Below are 21,384 nucleotides of genomic sequence, written 5' to 3' on the forward strand. Positions count from 1 at the left end.
GGTATTAACCAGTTGCCCCTTTGCAGGATCCTGGGCACTGCATCTCTGTCAGAAGCCAGGCCAGCATTCTCAGCATTACTTTGGAATTACCAAAGAGATTATTTTAACAAGAATCCTTGAAACCATCCAATATGTAGAAGAAATGGGAAATGGTCTGTGATTGAATGAGTGTTCAGATTGCTCTGTGGCACTTCCCCTTTCTTCTTGACAACTTCATAAAACTAGATGTTATCAAAAAGAAGGTATCTCTCACTCACACAACATTTTTCAATTTGGACTATGTGTCTGATGTAAAAGCCAAAGGAAAGAACTCTTACTGGAGATTTAGGGTAATTTCTGCTGGAGGGAAAAAAAAAAAAGTGAATACATTTGTAAGGCACTCAGTCAGCTCCGGCTATGCAAAGGTGCAGCAGCAATGTACGTGCAGTGCTGGTTGCAGAAAATCCAGTTTGCCTTTTTTCCCCCTCCAGAATTCTTAATGGTCCCTTTTAATGTTAAATATAGAAACTACATTTGGGCCTGAAACTTGGAGTACATCAGGGACAGTTTCTTACAGGAAAATGTAGAAAACCCTTTGTTCCATATGGTTTGAATCATTTGCAAAATGATTCCTACAGGAATAATTTCAGATGTGGAAATCTTTAAAATGGGGAAATAAAAACCAGATTCACTACATTTCTGGTTTTCAACTGAAAAAAAAAAATCATTTAGCAGTCCCCAGTTATCAGTGCATTCTAGCAGATAAAGATTGCCCCTCAGAAACACTTTTAAATTGTGTGATGACACACATGAGGATGAAAATATTAGTCTTCTTTCCTACAGGAAAGTACTTTGTCATGACCAAATGTGATCTGACATTTGAAATGTGCCAAATTATTGCAGTGAGCAGGCAAGTTAAATTCTTGTCAATTATTTGAAGCCTGTCTCTTATTGACAGAGGCAATTTTAACCTTCATTTAGAATGTTAAGTAGATACAGGCTGAAATACATAATTATGAATTCATGTTGAAGAAAGGAGAGGGGCAAACTGTTAATCACAGTATCAGCTGTTTGTTTTCATCTTCCCCCACCCCCGCCCGGGAGCAATTCCAGTTCGTGATATGGACTCTCTACTATTGACAAAATTCAGATCACAGTATCATTTTGTGAGTGCTATTTTTAGGCTCCTATGAAAGATGGTCATACTGGGTAGTGGGTTTGATTTGGAAAATCAAAAGTGAATGTCCTTGAAAAGGGCATAGTGTATGACTATAGATTATTGAGGACCTGTGTATCTCTGATCAACCTTTTCAGCTCAATAGACTTAATGTTAACACTGGCTTAGTAAACAGTTAAAGCTGTGAAGATTTCATGTATAACTTCCTATTATCACTTTCATTTGGCTTTCTGTTGAGTTTTCCCCATGAGAAACAGTTCTGAAAGTGCAGAAAATTGCACAAATCCTTAAGAAATACAATGCTTAGGTTGGGCATTCAAACTGCTCTCCTTCTGATGCTCTTAGGATTCTGGTCCTAGGAAGTCAGGCTAAAGAAAAGCATCCATTTCAAAAGGGAATAGGTGATAGATGTCTAATATGTGGAATCATGATCTGGAAGGACTTCAGATGTTGGGTAAGATGGTTTGCAATTGACATTTGTTTGTCTGCACATACTTTTCTGAAGCATAGGAGATATGTAGTCCTTGTGGGATGTCAGTTTTGGCAGGAGGGTGTTGGCACATGGTAGAGCCTCACAGATCCAAACCGAAAATCTGTATCTAGTATTATGTATATAATATAATAGAATTACCTGATGAAACTTCTTGGGTTTTGACTTGGTAAAAAAGGAGTGTTTATTACAACATGTTTTACAAAACCAAGAAATGAAATAAAATCATAACTGATTAATGAGCTGCATGGAAATACTTCCTCAGTGCCACCCACATTTCCCTGGCCCTGATCCTGGAAACACTTCATCACATGTGCAGTTTTATGCACAGATACTATGTGAAAACTACAGTGTCATTTTCCCATACTTACTTCTGTCTTTCAGGGATCCAAGAAAGAAAACAATCAGATATTTGCTTTCACTGATCAGCTTTCTCTTGTAGGAGGGCATAAATTTTAAACTGCATTTATGATTATCAAATTGCAGGGATTTGGTTACTAAATGATAGCACTAAAATACTCAGATATTTCCATTTTGTGCTGCTGTATTATAATGTGCTTGCATTTCTGCTTAGAGTCACCTTAAGTCCAGGATTCCCACCTGGTAATACCTTGTTCTGCAAAAGACCTGAATCTTAATTTAATATTTTGGTTTATTAATTAATTTCTTAGAAGCTGCATTTTCCAAAAGCATAAAAAGTCTTTTTATGGGACATATATTCTGTACACAAACAAATCTCTACTGTGAAGAATGGACTACTATTGCATATGGAACTTTTCATGGTACTGTTTGAAGGTCCTGCCAGTACCACAACATCCTTGGTTTGTGTGCTTCCAAATGTGAAACCTGGTCATCTCCAAAGGAGAACAATGTGCACTTTAATTGGGAAAGCTACAAAGATTATATATATGGAGTGAATCACATATAGAGGAAAACATTTCAATGTACCTAAGTTTTGAAAGGAGATCACTGTAAGAGTCATCATGGTCCAACTGTGAACCTTGACAGTCTTTTCTCTAATTTGTGGCACTGTTTCTTTTTTTAGTCAGGTTTGATAAGGACACGGAAGATCGAGTTCCTTATATCTCCATTACCTCAGCAGCTAGCACAGGAGCACAACTACACATCACCTGCTGGACACCATCCCCATGTGTTGTATAAACGAACTGCAGAAGAGAAGGTGCACCGCTACTCTGTGCAGGCCAATTCCAAACACTTTCCTTTTGCTCATCACAGAGTTCACACTTCCCACAAGTATCGTGCTCGAGCGAATGGTTACCAGCATGGAAGGTTTCAAAAGCAACATTTTTGTGGACGGCGCAAGAAATGTATGTAAGGAAACTTTCTCTCCTTCTTTGAGGTAGTGGCTCTTAGAGACTGTGGTGATTCTGAGGTGTGGTTCAGTCACCTTTGTGATGGAGACATAATCAGTTTAAATCATATATTTCTAAATTGAAATGGATATGAGAAACTGTGGGTTTGGTTTTTTTTTTCTTCCTTTTAAATTGATACCCTTGTCTGTTTTATTTAGCCATCAGAATAATTGGTTAGTTTTCTTATTCTCTACCTAGATTAAAAGATCCTTTGCCTGATTTTCTTGACATTGACATGGCATTTAGTAAGCAATTCTGCAGAAAGGGATTTGGGGGTACTGGTGGATGAGAAGCTGGCAGTGAACCAACAATGTGCACTTGCAGCCCAGAAGGCCAACGGCATCCTGGGCTGCATAAAGAGAAGTGTGGCCAGCAGGTCGAGAGAGGTGATTCTGCCACTCTGGTCTGGTGAGACCTCACCTGAAGTAATGTGTCCTTCTCTGGGACCCTCAGATCCAGAAGAGGGCCACAAAGATGATCAGAGGGCTGGAGCACCTCTGCTTTAAAAAGAGGCTGAAAGAATTGCAGTGTGCCCAGGCAGCTAAGAGGGCCAATGGCATCCTGGCCTGCATCAGGAACAGTGTGGCCAGCAGAAGCAGGGAGGTCTTTCTGCCCCTGTACACTGCACTGGTTAGGCTGCACCTCGAGTACGGTGTCCAGTTCTGGGCCCCTCAGTTTAGGAAGGATGTTGACTTGCTGGAACGAGTCCAGAGAAGAGCAACAAAGTTGGTGAGGGGTTTGGAACATAAGCCCTACGAGGAGAGGCTGAGGGAGCTGGGGTTGCTTAGCCTTGGAGAAGAGGAGACTCAGGGGTGACCTTATTACTCTCTACAACTACCTGAAGGGAGGTTGTAGACAGACGGATGTTGGTCTCTTCTCCCAGGCGGCCAGTACCAGAACAAGAGGACACAGTCTCAGGCTGCGCCAGGGGAGGTTCAGGCTAGATGTTAGGAAAAAGTTCTATACAGAGAGAGTGATTGCCCATTGGAATGGGCTGCCTGGGGAGGTGGTGGGGTCGCCATCACTGGAGGTTTTCAGGAGAAGACTTGATGGGGTGCTTGGTGCCGTGGGTTAGTTGTTTGGGTGGTGTTGGATTGGTTGATGGGTTGGACGCGATGATCTTGAAGGTCTCTTCCAACCTGGTTTATTCTATGTATTCTATTCTATGTAAATCTTGCAGAAAGAAATAACTTTTTTTTACTGTATTGTGATGAATAGAATATATATGAAGCTACACAATGAATGAATTGGGGCTGTTCAGCCTGGAGAGGAGAAAGTTCTGGGGAGGCTTTATAGCTACTTTTCAATATCTGAAGGGGATCTGCAGGAAAGCTGGGGAAGGACTGTTTAGTTGGAAGGGCTTGTAGCCATAGGATGAGGAGCAATGGTTTGGAACTGGAGCAGGGTTGATTTAGGTTGGACATCACAATGAAGTTCTTTACAATGAGAGTGGTGAAATACTGGAATACACTGTTGAGGGGTATAGTTGAGGCCCTGTCTCTGGAGACATTCAAAATCAGACTTGATGTGGCCCTGGGCAGTCTGCTCTAGTTAAAAGTGTCCCTGCTGACTGCAGGGGTGTTGGACAAGATGACCTTTGAGGGTCCCTTCCAACCCAGTGTAATCTGTGAACTTGTGAAAAGGTGGCTGGCTGAGACTGAGGCCTGAAAACTCCTTACTAAAAATTCATTGCTTCAAAAATCCTGCTCCCTTGATTTGAAATCGAGACCTCAGATGCTGCCTGTGAGTCAACCTGTAAACATGTGCACTCTGATGCAGTTCAAAACTACCTCATACATACTCCCTTTCCCTCCAGCTTCAGGGCAGAGGGTCATGGTGCTCAGTTAGCTCATCTGCTCCACAGTGGTTTATTTTATTTGCATTGTCCACCGTGGTCTTGTGCCTTATTTACTGTAACCCCTGTGGCTGCTTGTCCAAGTTCACAATTGTTCATGTCCTGTTGAGCTTTTACACGGTGCTTATCCTTATAATAAATGACTGTATTTTGAACACTGTATTTTCATAACCTCCTGCCATGAGAGAAGATATTATCATTATTCCTGCTTTATAAATAGGACTCACAGACATAGAAGAGGTCAAAAATTACTGTTGGTTCTGGGTGCCAAATGCATAAACTGAGTTTTTCTTTAAAATACTTCTCACAGTATATGCTTCTGTTGTTGTGTATATGTCTTTATATACTGAGTAATTTCAGTTACAGCTATGAGTTCTTAGCTGCATAGTCAAGCTGGGTTCATGAAGAACATGCCACTAGCATCCAATTGTGGTGAGTTTAGTATAAGTGATTTACCCATCACTGCTTAGGAACTCAGTGTCAGATGCCCTGTTAGGACTCAATTAAGCAAGATTGTATTTAATTGCCTTAACCACAAAACTCTCTCTTTTCACATCTTACAGTCTTTCACTTCACCCAGTACATACCTATAACCTTCTGAGAGAAAGGAAGGAGGAGTTCTGAGAAATAACCACCTATTTCCACACCCAGCTGTGGTTAATCTGTAGAATAAGCTGGGCTCCTGTTCACTGGCTCTATGAAGAAAACCATATGTGATTGTCTAACTGAGATGGGGCAAATACAGGATGTAGAAGAAAATACATCACTCTAGTAAAGGCAACACCCCTTCTAGGAGTATTTGGGACTTTTTTTGTGTTCTTCCAGTCTTCTTTTTAAAAGTTGGTGTCTTTATTTTTATTAGTAGTAGTATTTTCTGTCTTTGTTTCTTTTTTCTCTTCTTAAATTTTCAGGTTTTACTTTGTTTGACTGTTCTCCTTCTGACATCTGGAGTCATAGCAGTTTGAAATTTTCAGCAAAGTCCAGTCTGGTCACTTGGAATAGAAAATGCCAGATTGAATGAACAAAGGCATAGAGAATGCAGTCTTAAGGAAGGCAGTCCTCTGCTGTTAACACTGCCTAGTCAAGGCTGATTTATCCTAACCTAAGAATGAATCCAGACTTGCTAAACAGAAGAGGGAAGACCACGCTGCCACTTTTAAGTATCATAAAAGTGGCTTGTTCCACTCACCATCTTGTAAAGTTTCATGTGCTGGCAATTTGTAAGCACCTAGTGAAGCCAGTTAATCATCTTTCAAACTCTTCTTTACATTCAAAATGGTTTTACAACATGAGAATTAACTGGACTGTAAGTTAATAAATCATACTTGAAATATTGCTGCTGCTTAGGTTTTATTTGTAGCAGTGAAGTTAATTCAAGAGCAAAACTCTGCTGCTCATGGATTTATGAGTCAAATGCTTTAAAGTTGTATTGCCTTCAAAATAGTACATGGAAAGTGGTGTGCCTTGGACTGAACACTGCACCCCTGGGTGAAGCATGTCTTCATGTCTTGATGTGCTTCCAGAAGAGAGAATTTCTGTGAGCTTGTAAAGCACAATTGTTTATAATGAGTGATGCATTTTAAAGTCTACTAGCAGAGTCAGTTGCAATGTTAAATATAGTTGAGTGTAACCTAGTTCTTGAAAGCAGACCACTGTTGTGGTGTTCTTGATTTCCCAGTTAGGCATGAAAGAAAGTAGTGTCTATTTTACCTCTCTTTCTGGAATACTTTCTGATGAGGCACACGCAGGATTAATTACCTGAGGCTCCCTCACTTGTGTCATGTTACATCCTATGTAAAAAAATTCTCCTATTGTTGTCCAAACAGCAAAGTCTCCTGGTTAATTCTTGCTGCAGAGGCAGCGTAGGTGTATGCAGAAGAAGCATTACAGGATGTAGGACACATTCCCCATTTTCTGTCTCTCTGAAGAAACAGAGACCATTCTCTACCTGTGCCATTGACCATGCTACACAAGTAAAGAGGAACAAAGTGCACCCTGGCCTTGAGGAGTGTGGACTGGATGTACCTATCCTGCTATCAAGCCCTCCTTGCTGTTGTCTGACATTTCCTATCCTAAACAAATATATTCCCAGCAGGAATAATCACAGTGGCAGATTCATGTAGAAGGCTCATGTCAATCACAAGAGCAGGCTGGCAGGGATCTTACTCATGGTGTGTGTCTGCTTTCTGTACTGATGGTGGACATCTGTTGTGGAAAGCACTTTTTTACCAACTGCTATGTAAATAGCACATGCCAAACATCTCAGGAAGTTATCAAAAAGGACAGGAAAACTGCAGATATTCTGTTAACAATTCTCTGTGTGTTTTTGGTTGTGTTGTTTGGGTTATTTTGCCACAGATGCTACCATTTTATTAGATTAATTCCTTATTTTTAAACTGCTTATTGCATATGACTGTGGTTCTCCCGTTTCCTTTTCTCCCTGTAGCCATCCTTCCCTCAGGAATGAATCAGGTCCTTTTTAATAAATATACAAGAACTTAGCCATAAGTATTAAATCACATGCTGTAAAAATAATCTAAGGCTCTAAACCTGTGATACTTCATTTTCTGATGAAACTGCTCATGGGTGATCTGAACCTTTTCCAAAACTGAGTTTTATTTCTCTTAAGATGCACCTAAGCCACCCACAGAAGAGACATACATTCGCTCAGATGAATATGGGACTTCTGCAAGGTTCAAAAGATCATCTGCTAAAATTCAGAAAAATGGGAGCCTAAATGTTGAAACTCTTGTTGTGGCAGATAAAAAAATGTTGGAGAAGCACGGCAAGGAAAATGTAACAACGTATATTTTAACAGTTATGAATATGGTAAGATATGGTGTAGCTGAAGTACAGTTTCCCTGTGGAACGTTGTGTCAGATAATCACAGAATCACAGAACGTTAGGGGTTGGAAGGGACCTTGAAAGATTATCCAGTTCAATCCCCCTGCCAGGGCAGGATCACCTAGAGCAGGTCACACAGGAACAAGTCCAGGCAGGTTTTCCCTGTGTCCAGATAAGGAGACTCTAACCTCTCTGAGCAGCCTGTTCCAGTGTTTTGCCTTTCATAGGCAAACTGATACCAAAAGAGAGCAGGGGCACCTTACATAACTTTTCTTCAAACTTCATCTAATGTGTTACTTCAAAATGTTCTTTAAAAACACATCCCTAGATTATCACAACTCTGGCAACAGAACTGCAGGGTAAAAAATAAAATAAAACAGAAGAATAGGAAAAAATGTTCAATTTAAAAACACTTCTTTTGTAGTGCCAAAAAGAACCTGATCTAGCTGCACACAGGTGTCCCTGCTCAGTGCAGGGGGACTGGACAAGATGACCTCTGACCTCTGAAGGTCCCTTCCAGTGCAATGCAATGCAATCTGTGAATCTATGAACTTGAAACTTTCTTTTCATTTAGCATGATCAAGTTTAGTCTGTTTGGTCTGATGTCCTTGAAACAAAAATGATTTGAGAAAAAGAATGTAAGTTAACAAGAAACCTGTTTTCCTTTGTGGCTTTGATCTTTGATTTTATACTACAAAACTTGAACTTTTAACTTGATTGCATATGATCAAGAAAGCCAAGGACAGAACAAAGCCTATAGAAGGTTTTAGTAGGTTTTTGAGAGAGTGCAGTGGGACATAATTTTTCTGGGTTAAGCTCTTTTGGATTAATCCTACAAGGTATATAATTCCATTAATTTGTAAGGAAAATTGAAGCCAAATGCAATAACTCAATACATATGTTTAGTCTATTAAAAAACAAAACCAAAACAGGATAGATGATATTTCCTCTTCAATAATTGTTGCAGGTCTCCAGCCTGTTTAAAGATGGAACAATTGGAAGTGATATAAACATTATCGTTGTGAGCCTTCTTCTTTTGGAACAAGAGCCTGTAAGTCGTGTCAGAGTGTGTGTGTGGTGCTACTGTTCATAGGGAGCACTGGGCGTTCCCACATTATGTGCATGAGCTTTCTTAGGTGTTTCTTAAGACATAAAGCTTGAGAAGGAGATAAAAATCACACTGTCTGCATTTCACTGTTTCTTGGGGTTTGATACTAAAATCTTAAATTCATAGAAACATTCTTTAAAAACATTGAATTACTTCCAGTAAGAGGAAACTTAATTTCCATCTTTTTTTTGTAAGACAAATAGCTGGAATGAGAAATCCACTTAAGAAGTATCTAAATAACTAGATTTTGAGCAGGGCTTTCCAGGATGTGATGATCTGAAGGAGGAATAAGTCGGAAAGTCCCACACTGAAGATAGATGTAACAAAAGGTGGGAGTGAAGCCAATTCTTTTGGCAAGGCTGCTGAGACAAAAGAAGACAAAATGTGTTTTGATGAAAAGAAATTTGTGATGGGCTGATCTGCTTGGATAATACTTTCCCTCCACAGAAATTTCCAAACATTGAATATGGTTTAGTGTTCAGCTTTATCAAGAATCAAATTTGTTTGTACACTGTATTCGCAACCACTGGCTTTGGGTATGTCTGTGTGTCTGGGGAGAGAGGTAGTTTTATTTCACAGCTGTAATCATTTCACTCATCAGCTGAGCCAACCATCACAGGCAGTTAACGTGGGAGTACAGAAGTTTATGTAGGACAAATACGAAAAAGTAATTCCCTTTTCCCTAGCCAGCTCTTATTCCTTCAACCACCTTTCTCAAGTACTGACGGAAGCAACCTATTTCTGTGTCTGTAAATGCCTACAGAGTGGATTGCTGATTAACCACCATGCAGACCAATCACTGAACAGCTTTTGTCAATGGCAGTCTGCTCTGGTTGGGAAGAACGGAAAGCGCCACGACCATGCCATCTTGCTTACGGGTTTTGATATCTGCTCTTGGAAAAATGAGCCCTGTGATACTTTAGGTATGGTATGAAAACACATTCTGATGAACACATGGGTGTCAACAGCAGCATCTTGATTCATAGAGACTGAAACGTTTTAAAAGGTCCATTTTTGCCTGCTTAAGGAGAGAAGGACAGGATCCTTTTTACAGATTTTCTTTGAAGAGTGTCATTGCCCTGTGAAAAATGGCACAATAAGCTATCTGAAGACATCCTTTGGGACTGTCACCTCATCAAGGAATATCTTTGATGCTGAGAATATTTGCAAGCCTCTCTGGTTATGTTTTTTTCTCTCTTTGACTAGTTGCCATGCTGATTATTTTTTTCCTTTTTTTTTTTAACTACTTGCCCTTTTCAAATGGGATTCCTCACAATTTTGGCATGAGGTGGGGAGAATAATCTTTCTAAGTAAAATGTTTTTTGGGAGGTTGTGTTTGATTTATGCTTCTTATACAGGAGTCCCTTCATTGTCAAATAACAGTCTGCTGTGATTCCTCTGTGACAAACCTGATGAAGCAGACAACCACATAAACCACAACAGACTGTCTTATTAGGAGCAGTGCAGATGATATGTATTTGGGATTCTGGAGAGGAACAAACTGTTCTACTGCTTCCTTCCTTCAGGATTCGCACCTATCAGTGGCATGTGCAGCAAATACCGAAGCTGCACCATTAATGAAGATACAGGCCTTGGACTGGCTTTTACGATTGCTCATGAATCTGGGCACAAGTAAGTTCCATGCTCCTTCTATAAAGAAAGATGTAAGTGGATGGATCATTTATAGAGAGCTATATATTGATTAGAATATATAAAGCATTGAGCTAATGCATTGGCCTTGTTAAATGTCATCTCTTCAGCAATCATAAAAATAACCACTGTGGTATTTTGACCAGTTTTGCTGCTGTAAGCAGAGAGACCTTTTTCTGATACAGGTACCTGTTTCTAATTTGATGGGAAAGCTACAGGTAATTTTAGACCAAAGAAAGTCAAGACTCTTCACTCAGAGGTGTTTCCTTTAGCATTAACTGGAGACTCTGCTGCCCAGGCTGCTTTACTTTTAGTTTGGGTTTGGGTTTTTTTTCATGTATTCCAGGTAATAATCAGAACAAACAGTAAAAGCTGGCAATAACATTCTACAAGCTTCCCACACTATTACCATGCTCTGGTGGACAAATTGCTTCTACTATTGGTGTGACTGTTCCACATTGCAGTTTACAGTATGGAGATGTGATCTCTCTGTGTCTCTTAGAAATCCCCTTTTCCCAGTCTTGGTGTTTCATAGGATCTGGGAGGCATCCATTCCATTCACCCTGTCCTTCGTTGTTCTCTCTGTGTCTAGTGTGTAATTTGGCTAAAAAGAATCTTTATAGTGGCCTCTTTCTGTATCTATACCCATTGGATTTCAATTTGATTTCTGTGGTAATACGACTGTTATTTTCCTAAGAACCTTCTGTCTTTCAAACAAGATCAGTAATAATCTTCCATGGAGCTTCAGCTATTCTCTGAATTGTTGAATTAAATCTAAAGAAGACTATTAGGTTATACTTTCCTGGCTTGTTGTTTTGTAATTGGGTTTCTTTGGTTGTTTGTGTTTTGTTTTTTCCCTAAATGATTTTGAATTGCCTTCTCACAACTTTTTGCTTGGCTTTGATTTCCAGTTTTAAGACAGCTCAAGCTAGAGTCTGTCTAAGCACTGGCAGTAGAGAAGCATTGTTTCTCTACACAGTACAAACCTGGAATCAAGGGTTAGATAAAGCATTGCTGCACAGAATATCCCTGAAAAGCAGTGGTACTATATTCTGCTGTTTGGTTAAGGCATGAATCCTTCCCATTCTGCATGGCTGAATCAGGACTATTTAGTTTTCATTGTACAAATATGCTCTACAGTATATACTATGACCTCATGTCTACATGAGTGACCCTTTCACAGGTTTCTGTACATATGAAGGGAAACAAGGAATTAAAGAATAATCCACCTACCAGTGAAGCCCATGGGAATTGTGCCAATGCTTTCAATGGGACCAAATATGTAAAACAGATATTGTTTGGTCCTCTGACACTAATGCAGTTTCACTGGCCTCAGTACAGTTTTAATGCCCTTCAGTCAGAAGTAGGAGAGAATCAGGCCCAGAGCTTATTTTTCAAGAATTTATCTCTACAGTCTCTTTATGTCCTTCTTTCTCTTTATTTTTTAAAGTGCTTTGAGAGATTCTGGTTGGAAATGCCTGAATATTCTTGTGTTGTTTGCTTGGGTTTGGTTTTTGTTTGTTTGTTTGTTTGTTGTTTTGTTTTGTTTAGTTTTTCCTTTTTCATCATTGCCTCTGATTCTCATATTATTCTGCCTTTCTTAGATGGAATTCCATACTCCAGTATGATAAAAATGCATCTTAGAGTCATAGATTCATAGAACTATTGAGATTGGAAGAGACCTTTGAGTCATCAAGTCAGCTAGCCTAGAGCTTCACAATCCCACCACTGCTGCTAATCCACTGCCACGAAACCATGTCCCGCAGCACCACATACACCCATCTTTTAAATACCTCCAGGGGTGATGACTCCACCACCCCCTGGGCAGCCTATTCCAATGCCTGAGAACCCTTTCCATGAAGAAATTGGTCCTAGTGTCCAACCCGAACCTCCCCTGGCACATTGTGAGGCCATATTCTCTTATTCTGTCACTTGTTGCATGTGAGAAGAGACTGACCCCACTTCTCTCCAATCTTCTTTAAGATAGTTGTAGAGGATGAGGTCTCCCCTCAACCTCCTCTTCTGAAGTCTAAACAGCCCCAGTTCTCCCAGACATTCCTTATAAGTGTGGTGTTCAAGGCCCTTCACATCTTATCTCCTGGAAAAAAAGTGCATCAGATTCAAAATGTCTTTATTATCATTTGTTCATGTTCCTGAGACCACCCTGGTATGTGATCTAAGACAACAGAATATTTTTGTGATACAGAGATTCCTAGAAGAGGAAAAACCTGTGACATCCATGGAGGTACTGAAGTTCACTGTGAATATATTAACCTTGGGATTTCACAGTAGGATGATATTGTGTCACACTGATCCACTGAGTAGCTTCAGCTGGCATGCATTTTTATGGCTTGTTTTAAGAAGTTTGTGTTTTTACCTGAAAGCTTAACAGTTCCTTCAGGAGTTCAGAGCCCATTTTGCCAGCGGGTGTATGAACTGTGGATTCTTTGGCTGCAAAGTTAACATTTCATAAAGGATTCTAAGATACTAACTCATCTGGGACTTTCATTGTTCACTTATAGTAGGAGCCATATATTTTAGTAAGTTTGGAGCCTCAGCAGGAGGCAACACATGCAGTAACTGATGAGCCTGCAGTGATTTATGGTAGTAGAGGATTGAGTCCAGTAAATGAGATAATCTCTGCACGTGCACAGATTACAGGCATAGAATCACCAGTGTACTTCAACCCTGAAGTAACAGATGATGAAATTTCTATTCAAAACACATTGAAATTCACAGATGTCCTGTACAGTGAGTAAATATAAAACAGTGAAATGAAAAAAGACCCTGAAAACTAGCTTTGTTATGTCCATAAGTGCCACATAATTTATCCCTTTTAACGTGTTTTTTATTATTGGTGGTTATTCTTTATGTTATCCTGACACCTCTCATGGTGAGAGCAGGGCCTCATCATACTGCAGACTGAGGCAGTAAGAACCAGTACTCCCAGTAAAAGGTTTACAGGCTAGAAAAAGTAAGTTACAAGTATAACCAAGGTGAGGGAAAGAAAGTGATTTGCCTGAGATGATGTAGCAAGTTAGTGGCCAAGATTAGAAAAAGAACTATTTTTGTACTTATACCTTGTATTCTATTCATTCAGTCCCACTTCCTTTGCTGTTGAATGCAGCCATGTGGTTCTTCCTTCCTATTAGAAAAGCAGTTTCATTATACTCTTACAGCTGTGTGACACAGATACTTCCCTACATTCTGATCTGCACACAATTTATTGTAACAGTCATTATCAGTAGGCAAAGAAAGGCTCAGACTGTGTGCATGTTTTAAGCTGATAGATTTATAGGCAAGTGCAGGTGTGACTGAACATAAGATTCACCACTTCCATCCATCGCACCACAAAACATTTCTCCCGCAGGAAAGAGAAATGGTTAAACTGTAAAGCTTCTGGCACAACCTGCAGCTCTGGTACTTACATGCGAGTGTCTTGTCATTAGCTCACACTGCAGAGCTCCTGTGCATCACCACTGTGGGTCTTTCTTGACACTTGCCTAGCTTTTTCTCATCAGGCAAGTATATGATGACAATTATGCTAGTAATTGAAGCTTGATTCATCCTAATAGTCATCTGTATTTTGCATATGTTGTCCCTTAGAGTGAAAGGGTTGAATTCCACAATCCCTATGGAATTCAGGCATAGAGCTGTTATACAGAAGGTGTTTCTTCTGCCACAGAAAGTGTTTCTTCTGCCCCAGATTTTGTCTTGCTTCTGAATAAGGTAGATTTTCACTCTCATGCCTGTTTCTCTTTTCAGCTTTGGTATGATTCATGATGGAGAAGGAAATCCTTGTAGAAAAGCTGAGGGTAATATTATGTCTCCCACACTCACAGGAAACAATGGAGTGTTTTCTTGGTCTGTATGCAGCAGGCAGTATCTCAACAAATTCCTCAGGTAGGTCAGATGTAAATCTGGGCTGCTGCCAGGGAGTGTATCTTTGGTAACCGGGCTTCAGTTCTTGAACAGACATAAAAATTACTTAAGTGTGAAATTCGCCTCTTTTAAAATGTGCTCAAGCTGATGTCCTCTCTGAGCCCACACACTTGTGCTTACGACGCCTGTAGGTGGTGGGGGTATGCGAATGGTTTTGTCCTGCCTCCTTCCAAAAGAATGAATGTCGCCCGCCGTGAATATCCTGCAGTAATGACTGGCATATCGTTCGTTCCCAGGCATTCCTGTCAGCAGCTAGGCTTATTAGGGAATGAGTAGGAAGTGAACACAAAAGAGGGCAGACACAGTGGTACCAAAGTCATTACAAAATGTAAATTAACTTCAGTGGCCTTTCTCACTGGAGTTTCTTGATCTAGCTCATGTCACCAGTAAGGACGCTTTACATTTTTCATGTGGTTCTGGGGGGGAATACAAGGAAAAAGAGAAAGATGCCAATTACTTCTCCAGCATGTTGGTATTATTTGGTCATGCTTTTAAAGGAACTGGTTTTCAGTCTAAGTTTGATTTCATCAGAATTGCCCTTTCTTGTACAACTTGCCTTTTGTTTTGTTTGTGATGTATGGGTAGACTATACAGGATTACTAAAAAATGTGCAGGCAATACCAAGACCCAGATCCAATGCAGGCATTATAGTTGTTCCTTAGAGTGAGAATGAAGCACCTAGATAACTCTGTGGATCTGTGGATCTGATCCTTGAATTCCAAGTTAGTACCTTAGAGTAGCAGCCAGGAAAGGTGATAGATCTCCTGATTATTTTTTTTCTGCTGCAATGATGTAACACGTTCTGAGAACACAAGCAAATTGCAAAGTGAACAGTCACATAAGCCTTCCAACATGTCATATGGTTTAAGAGACCTACACTTGCAAGATAAATCCAGCAGACAGTGACCTGTGTTCTCAAGCATATCCAAAGGAAAAATGCGGACCATAGAGTATCTTTGGTCGTAAGCTGGCCATAGCCAGCCTAAAGGACATAAGCTACAGCAGCCTTGTTTGTCAGGCCACACCAAGCAGATGCTGAATTCAGTGTGCCTGCTGACTCTGTTGATTCCCAGTTTGGGGAATCTGTTTAAGGGAAAGAAGCAGACTGGATCACCTTCTTCAATTTGACATAATTCTTTCTTGTCACAACTGTCCCAAAGCCTGGAAATTCCTGCTTCCTTAAAACTTTGCACTCAGGCTACCAACAATATGCTAAGGTCTTTTGGCTCCTTCAAGCAGCTATTCTTATTTCAGTGCTAGTCAAAGGTACTGTATACCATACTCTGTGTTGTTGCTGGTCTGTAGCAAAATATTTCGATCTACTGATCACAGTTGTGATTAATATACATTCTCATTATAGTACAGCTCAAGCAGCCTGCCTGATTGATGAACCTAAGCAAACAGGACAGTATAAATACCCTGACAAACTGCCAGGGCAGATCTATGATGCTGATACCCAGTGCAAATGGCAATTTGGAATGAAAGCAAAACTGTGCAACCTCAGCTTTGTAAAGGTACCTATTGATATGCTTTTGAAAAGTTAAAATTACATTAGAGAGCTGCAGTACACTAAATAAGTACAAGTGAAACAGTGTTCTTCAGAGGCCTGGGCTATTTCTCTGCCTTATCTTGCTTGCTAATGTGCTTTGAAGGTACTGGCCCCTTCTGAGGAATATCACCATTCCAGGGGGAGTTTCAGAAGGAAATGTGTTCTTTTAGGAGTCATAAGGAGTGCAGTTGAATACGTAAGACCCATGAGCTCTTGCCTACTATGCTAAGGGAAATTAGCAGGCAAGTAGAGTTTTGATCAAAGCTTGTGTGGGGTGTGGGGTAAGAAGGGCTAAGCTTCTTGTGTTTTGTTTTACTCGTGCATTGACGGCAAGGTCTGGAAAAGATCTACAGGGCTGGTTTAGAACAATAAAAATGTAACTTACACTCTTAACTTTGTGATGAAGGATTAATTTAAATTAACCCATTATTTTAGTGACTGCTACACTCCTCTCTTCAGAAAAGACACTTTATTAAATAGAGTGCTGATTCTAAAAAGAAGTATGGCCACTTCTTTTACTCCTGTTATTATCCTGGAGTATTTTGATTTGTGTTATACTAACCACATTTATCAGGTGATGGAGCTGTGTTTCTTCTACAGCTAATAAAGAAGAGAGTGGGCAGCATTGTGACGAGACTGTGTTTCCAGGTATCTCCTGTGTTTTAGGAGCTTTAGTCTCTTTGCAATGTTAGAGTCCCTGTAGAACTGATGAAATTTTAGCCTTGAACATTTTAACACCATTTGTGTTCTATTGTGGTCTCACACTCAAACTATTAAAAAACCTACATAGTGAAATGTTGCATAAACAAGGCCATATACAAGGTGTGGCTGTGCTATGAATCTGAAACCCTGGATGTTCTACATTCAGAAAAGTTTTCCATTGATATGAATTTCAAAGCAGCGAAGGCCTCTATCTTTGTTACTTCTTCTGAACACCAGGAAATAATGGGAATTTTGAATGCTAAAGTGAGTACTTTTGCCTTTGCAGGATATATGCAAATCTCTCTGGTGTCACAAAGTGGGTCACAGGTGTGAGACAAAGTTCATGCCAGCAGCAGAAGGTACAGCTTGTGGTATAAGTATGGTAAGTTGTTTTATAAATAGGACATTCTGACTCATTTTGGACTGTATTGGGCAAATATCATCTCCTGTGAAAACCAGTTTTATCCAAATCCCTCCATATTTGCTATCTGGATTGCTCTGTAAGATTTCATTGCATATCCATAGTCAGCACTGGTCCTCACAGTGGCACCTATCTGATAGTAGGGATTGATGCCTCTCCTATCATGCTATGGGACAAGATAGATCTGGCAAATCTAAATCAGTAAGAAAATCCATTCTTTATAACAGAAGTTGGATCAAGACTTCAAATTCCACTGTAATATAAACATCCCTTAAGCCATAGTATTTGCTGTACAGACTAAAGCTACCATGCACATCATCATCAGTGATCACTGCTAGAAGAGCCTGGTAATTTGTTTTAGGTGAACCTTGTAATTTACGCTCATCTCTAGTTGCCCAAAATATTTTGTTTTGCTGAGATGTTTCTTCCAGTAGAATATTGGTTCACTTTGCAAGTACTGACACACATTTTGCTTTTTCTCTATGTGCAGTCTCCCATAATTGAATGATAAAAGGGAGTTTTGGCACGCTATTTTAAATTTGCATGGGAAGTTTTGAGGTTCTGATAGCACTGGACCATAAATTAACATTTTGGGAGGAAGAGTAAGGCAAAAAGATCCTCTCCAAGAGAACAGTTTTGCAAATGTGTGCCTCACAATTCATCTACTCAAAACTCGGTGGGAGACCGATTCCAAAGGCCTGTAGTGATGGGATGAGGGGCAATGGTTTCAAACTAGAGAAGAACAGATTTAATTGGATGTTAGGAAGAAGTTCTTTAGCATGAGCGTAATGGAACACTGGAACAGATTGCCCAGGGAGGTGGTTGAGGCCCCATCCCTGGAGATATTCAAGGTGAGGTTTGATAGGGCTCTGGGCAACCTGAGCTAGTGGAGGATGTCCCTGCTTACTGCAGAGGGCATTGGACTAGATCACCTTAGAGGTTCCTTGCAACCCAAACCATTCTATGGTTAGGACAATACTTCCTTATACCATTGTGTGGATTTACTTCAGAGTCCTTGTTCTACTGTGAGCTATCTTACTGAGTTCAGTGGGTGACCTCATGTTTATTAGAGTGAAGCCTGGAGCTTTAAGTGTGGATATTTGGGTGGGGTTTTTTTTGCATCTGCTAGGCACTGCTGACACTGATGGGATGGTTTTTGGTATTCTTTTGGCAGTGGTGTCGAAGAGGGCAGTGTGTCAAGTATGGTGATCATGGGCCCAAGCCTGTAAATGGCCAGTGGTCAGCCTGGTCTGAGTGGTCAGAATGTACTCGCACTTGTGGAGGAGGAGTCATATATCAAGAAAGACACTGCAATAACCCAAAGTAAGACATAGATATGAAAAGGTATTTTGTTAATACTAACTATTTATGTTATTAGTACAAAAAAACAAACAAAAAAAAGAGGTCATTTCTGCAGGGAAATAGTACATGTGAAAATGTTTCTAAGACCTTTCTTTCATGCCCTATACAATGGCTCATAGCTGAAAGACAAAAGTATGGCCTAATGGTAGAAAGTAGAGGCTGTGGCTGCCTCCTCCCTGGGGGTGTTCAAGGCCAGGCTGGGTGAGGCCTTGAGCAGCCAAGTCTGGTTGGGAGGCATCCCTGCCCGTGGCTGGGAGGTTGGAGGAGATGATCTCTGAGGTCCCTTTCAACCTAAGCCATTCTATGATTCAGTTTTTAATATGAAGTAACAAAATGCCACACAGACATATTCACACCTAATAATTTATAAAACAAGGGGAAAGGGTCTTAAGGGCTACTAAGACTTCTGATGTGATATTACTGCCTGGGATAATAAACTGAAAAATTATGAAATTCAATATCACAGTGGTTATAGACAGATGTCTTTGTATGTCTGCCATGTTGCTTGCATTTTCTGTTTCACAGTTCAAAATGAAGTTGGTGAACCCTAGAATTGTATGCTCTTGTGAAACATTCCTGGTGTTTTCTTCTAGTGAATCTTAACACTGTAACTGCTGCTATTCCTTACAGTGCTCTTTCAAAGCAGAGGTAAAGTGTTATCTGACCAGCATTGTTCCCAAGTACTCAATTCACTTTAGCTTAGCAGACAAAAAAAAGGGATCTCACTGTTTTATTTCATACACAACTTGAGCAGGCATAGACACATGTATTCTTCACTGCACACAATAAAAACAGCATTTAAACTGCAGTAATAAAAACCAGAGAAAATATGACACAGTTTATATGAGGCTGTAAAGACGCCTCACACCTACTATACAGTGCTGTAGTAATAATATCCATGCTTCATATACTGTGTTATAGGAAAATGTGAGTTAGTTAAAATAGCCTTTATTACCATCACTCAGTCAAGCCAATTTTTGCAGATCTGTAGCAGAGCATTTTTCTCAACCTTTTCTGTTGTTTCTTGGTGTATTTTGATAATTCAAATTACTTGGACAATTATCTTTATTAAACTATTTAGCAAGAGATTCCAGGGTCCCAGTTACATGTCATACATATATTTGGTCTTCTAACTTTGGTCTTTGTTTTGCCTGCTAAATTCCTATGTATGCACATTGTTCATAAGCCTTCCCTTGCTTGCCCTGTGTGATGGAAGAATGTCCAGCAGTTGAAATGTTCCAGTTTGGTTCACTACTGTAGCTGATCATGATTGCCAATGGTCTTCAAACAGAAGTTCTTTAACAGGAGGTGTGTCTGTAACTCTAGCATTATGTATTTAAACCTTGCATTTAGAGGGATCGAATTAAACTAAGACTGGCTGTAACTTAGTAAGACTTGATATCAGAACTGATTCATGTTTATAATAAATTCAGTTTTGTTATATTAGTGATAATTCAGTTAGAGCAAGAGAAGATACTTTAAAAGTCTGAGAGTGATGAAATGACAGGACTGTGAATAAGCCATCCTCACAACACAGGAATATCCAGGTAGCTGGATATTCCCCATCACAGCACTTTTGTATAGATGTGGAGTCACTGGGAAAATGATACTGTCTGTTTTCAGTGTTACACCACATGGAATGATTTATAACCTAGTCACTGTTCATTGTGCACCTCTCTAACTACACACAAACAAAGAATAATGATTCCTTTCTTTTTGGACTTCTGAAGCATATTTCATGTGTTTATACACTGCAGCGCATATATGTATGTTATTTCATATGCAATATATTTAACTGCTCCTAATCCAGGTCTGGGTAGGAGCTAATGTTTATGTTGTACAAAAGCTTGACAGATAATTTTGGATAGTGAAATTTTGAGAATGGCAAAGAACAGAATGTATAGCTGTAAGAGATTAGGACAAGGGATGCGTGTGGGGGACTATGTCCCCCGGACTGGACGACTGAGGATGAGAAACTGCAAGGAGTTGAAATGGGAACCACCTGCAGTGGCATAATAAGCAACTCCTGTAGATGAGATAAGAGGCACCTGCGCTACCTTAATAAGTATTGTCAGCCAGTAAGAAGAAGGTGGAGGTTAACCAATCCCCTGGAACTACACCCAGAGGAGGGCTACGAGTGCAAGCTGCGTGAAGGCAGTTGTGAGTCTTGTGGGCTTGCTGCCACGGGCAGGAGCTCTTGACCTGGGTGCTCCCTACCCACCTTCTTGAATTCCAACCTTGCCGCTGTGGGTGCTGTGCTGAACCCTACAGCGACAGATGTGGGGCTCTGAGGAGTGGGTGGACTCTTAAGAGGAGGATTTTAAGTAAGTAGTCCATTTTTCCAAGTAACTGGCTTCTTATAGGTATTGAGGGAGATTTCCAGATTTCCAAGGATTGTAACAGTGACACATTTTGATACAAGCTGAAAGACAGGTGAAGGACACCAAAGCAGGCTGCTGCTTATGAAAATGTAGTTACCTGTGTTTGTGGGTGAAATTCTCCTCTTGCAAATAATATCCAACTTAGTTCAGTTGCCTTTCTCATTTTAAGGCAGACCTTGTGACCTCACCTGAACAGCTCCATCTTCTGAGTTACCCCTGAAGTTACATACAATTTCATGCTAACAAACACCTATGGAGGTCATCTCTAGAGCAGAGATTTGCTAAAATCATTATGTTTCTGTAAATTGTCACAGGGTAATGTCATGGATCTGGTTTTCATACATCACAACGTTTCACAGTTGAGGAATAGCAATAGACTACATCATTTAATAGTTTAGCTGCGAAAGAACCCGAAGAGTGCCTGAGAGATTCAAATTAATACCTAAATCATATCTGTGGGACTGCATCCTATCCACTTCACAATAGTGCATTGTTCAGTAAGAGTGAAGGTCTAGGCATGCATGCAATCAAAAGACGGAATCAAAATTGCT

General features: G+C 40.1%; 1 protein-coding gene across 1 annotated transcript in view; it reads left to right on the forward strand.

Moving 5' to 3' along the window:
* The window catches only part of ADAMTS18 (ADAM metallopeptidase with thrombospondin type 1 motif 18), a 78,290-nt gene that overhangs the window by 24,631 nt on the left and 32,275 nt on the right, over positions 1-21,384 (forward strand). The window contains exons 4-12 of the mRNA XM_054170162.1: positions 2,692-2,974; positions 7,504-7,703; positions 8,686-8,769; positions 9,590-9,749; positions 10,353-10,458; positions 14,242-14,379; positions 15,779-15,932; positions 16,956-17,051; positions 18,265-18,413. Coding sequence (XP_054026137.1) covers positions 2,692-2,974; positions 7,504-7,703; positions 8,686-8,769; positions 9,590-9,749; positions 10,353-10,458; positions 14,242-14,379; positions 15,779-15,932; positions 16,956-17,051; positions 18,265-18,413 — 1,370 coding nt within the window. The remainder of the gene's footprint in view (positions 1-2,691; positions 2,975-7,503; positions 7,704-8,685; positions 8,770-9,589; positions 9,750-10,352; positions 10,459-14,241; positions 14,380-15,778; positions 15,933-16,955; positions 17,052-18,264; positions 18,414-21,384) is intronic.

This window comes from Dryobates pubescens, chromosome 19, assembly GCF_014839835.1.
Source record: "Dryobates pubescens isolate bDryPub1 chromosome 19, bDryPub1.pri, whole genome shotgun sequence".
In the NCBI taxonomy this organism is placed as follows: Eukaryota; Metazoa; Chordata; class Aves; order Piciformes; family Picidae; genus Dryobates; species Dryobates pubescens.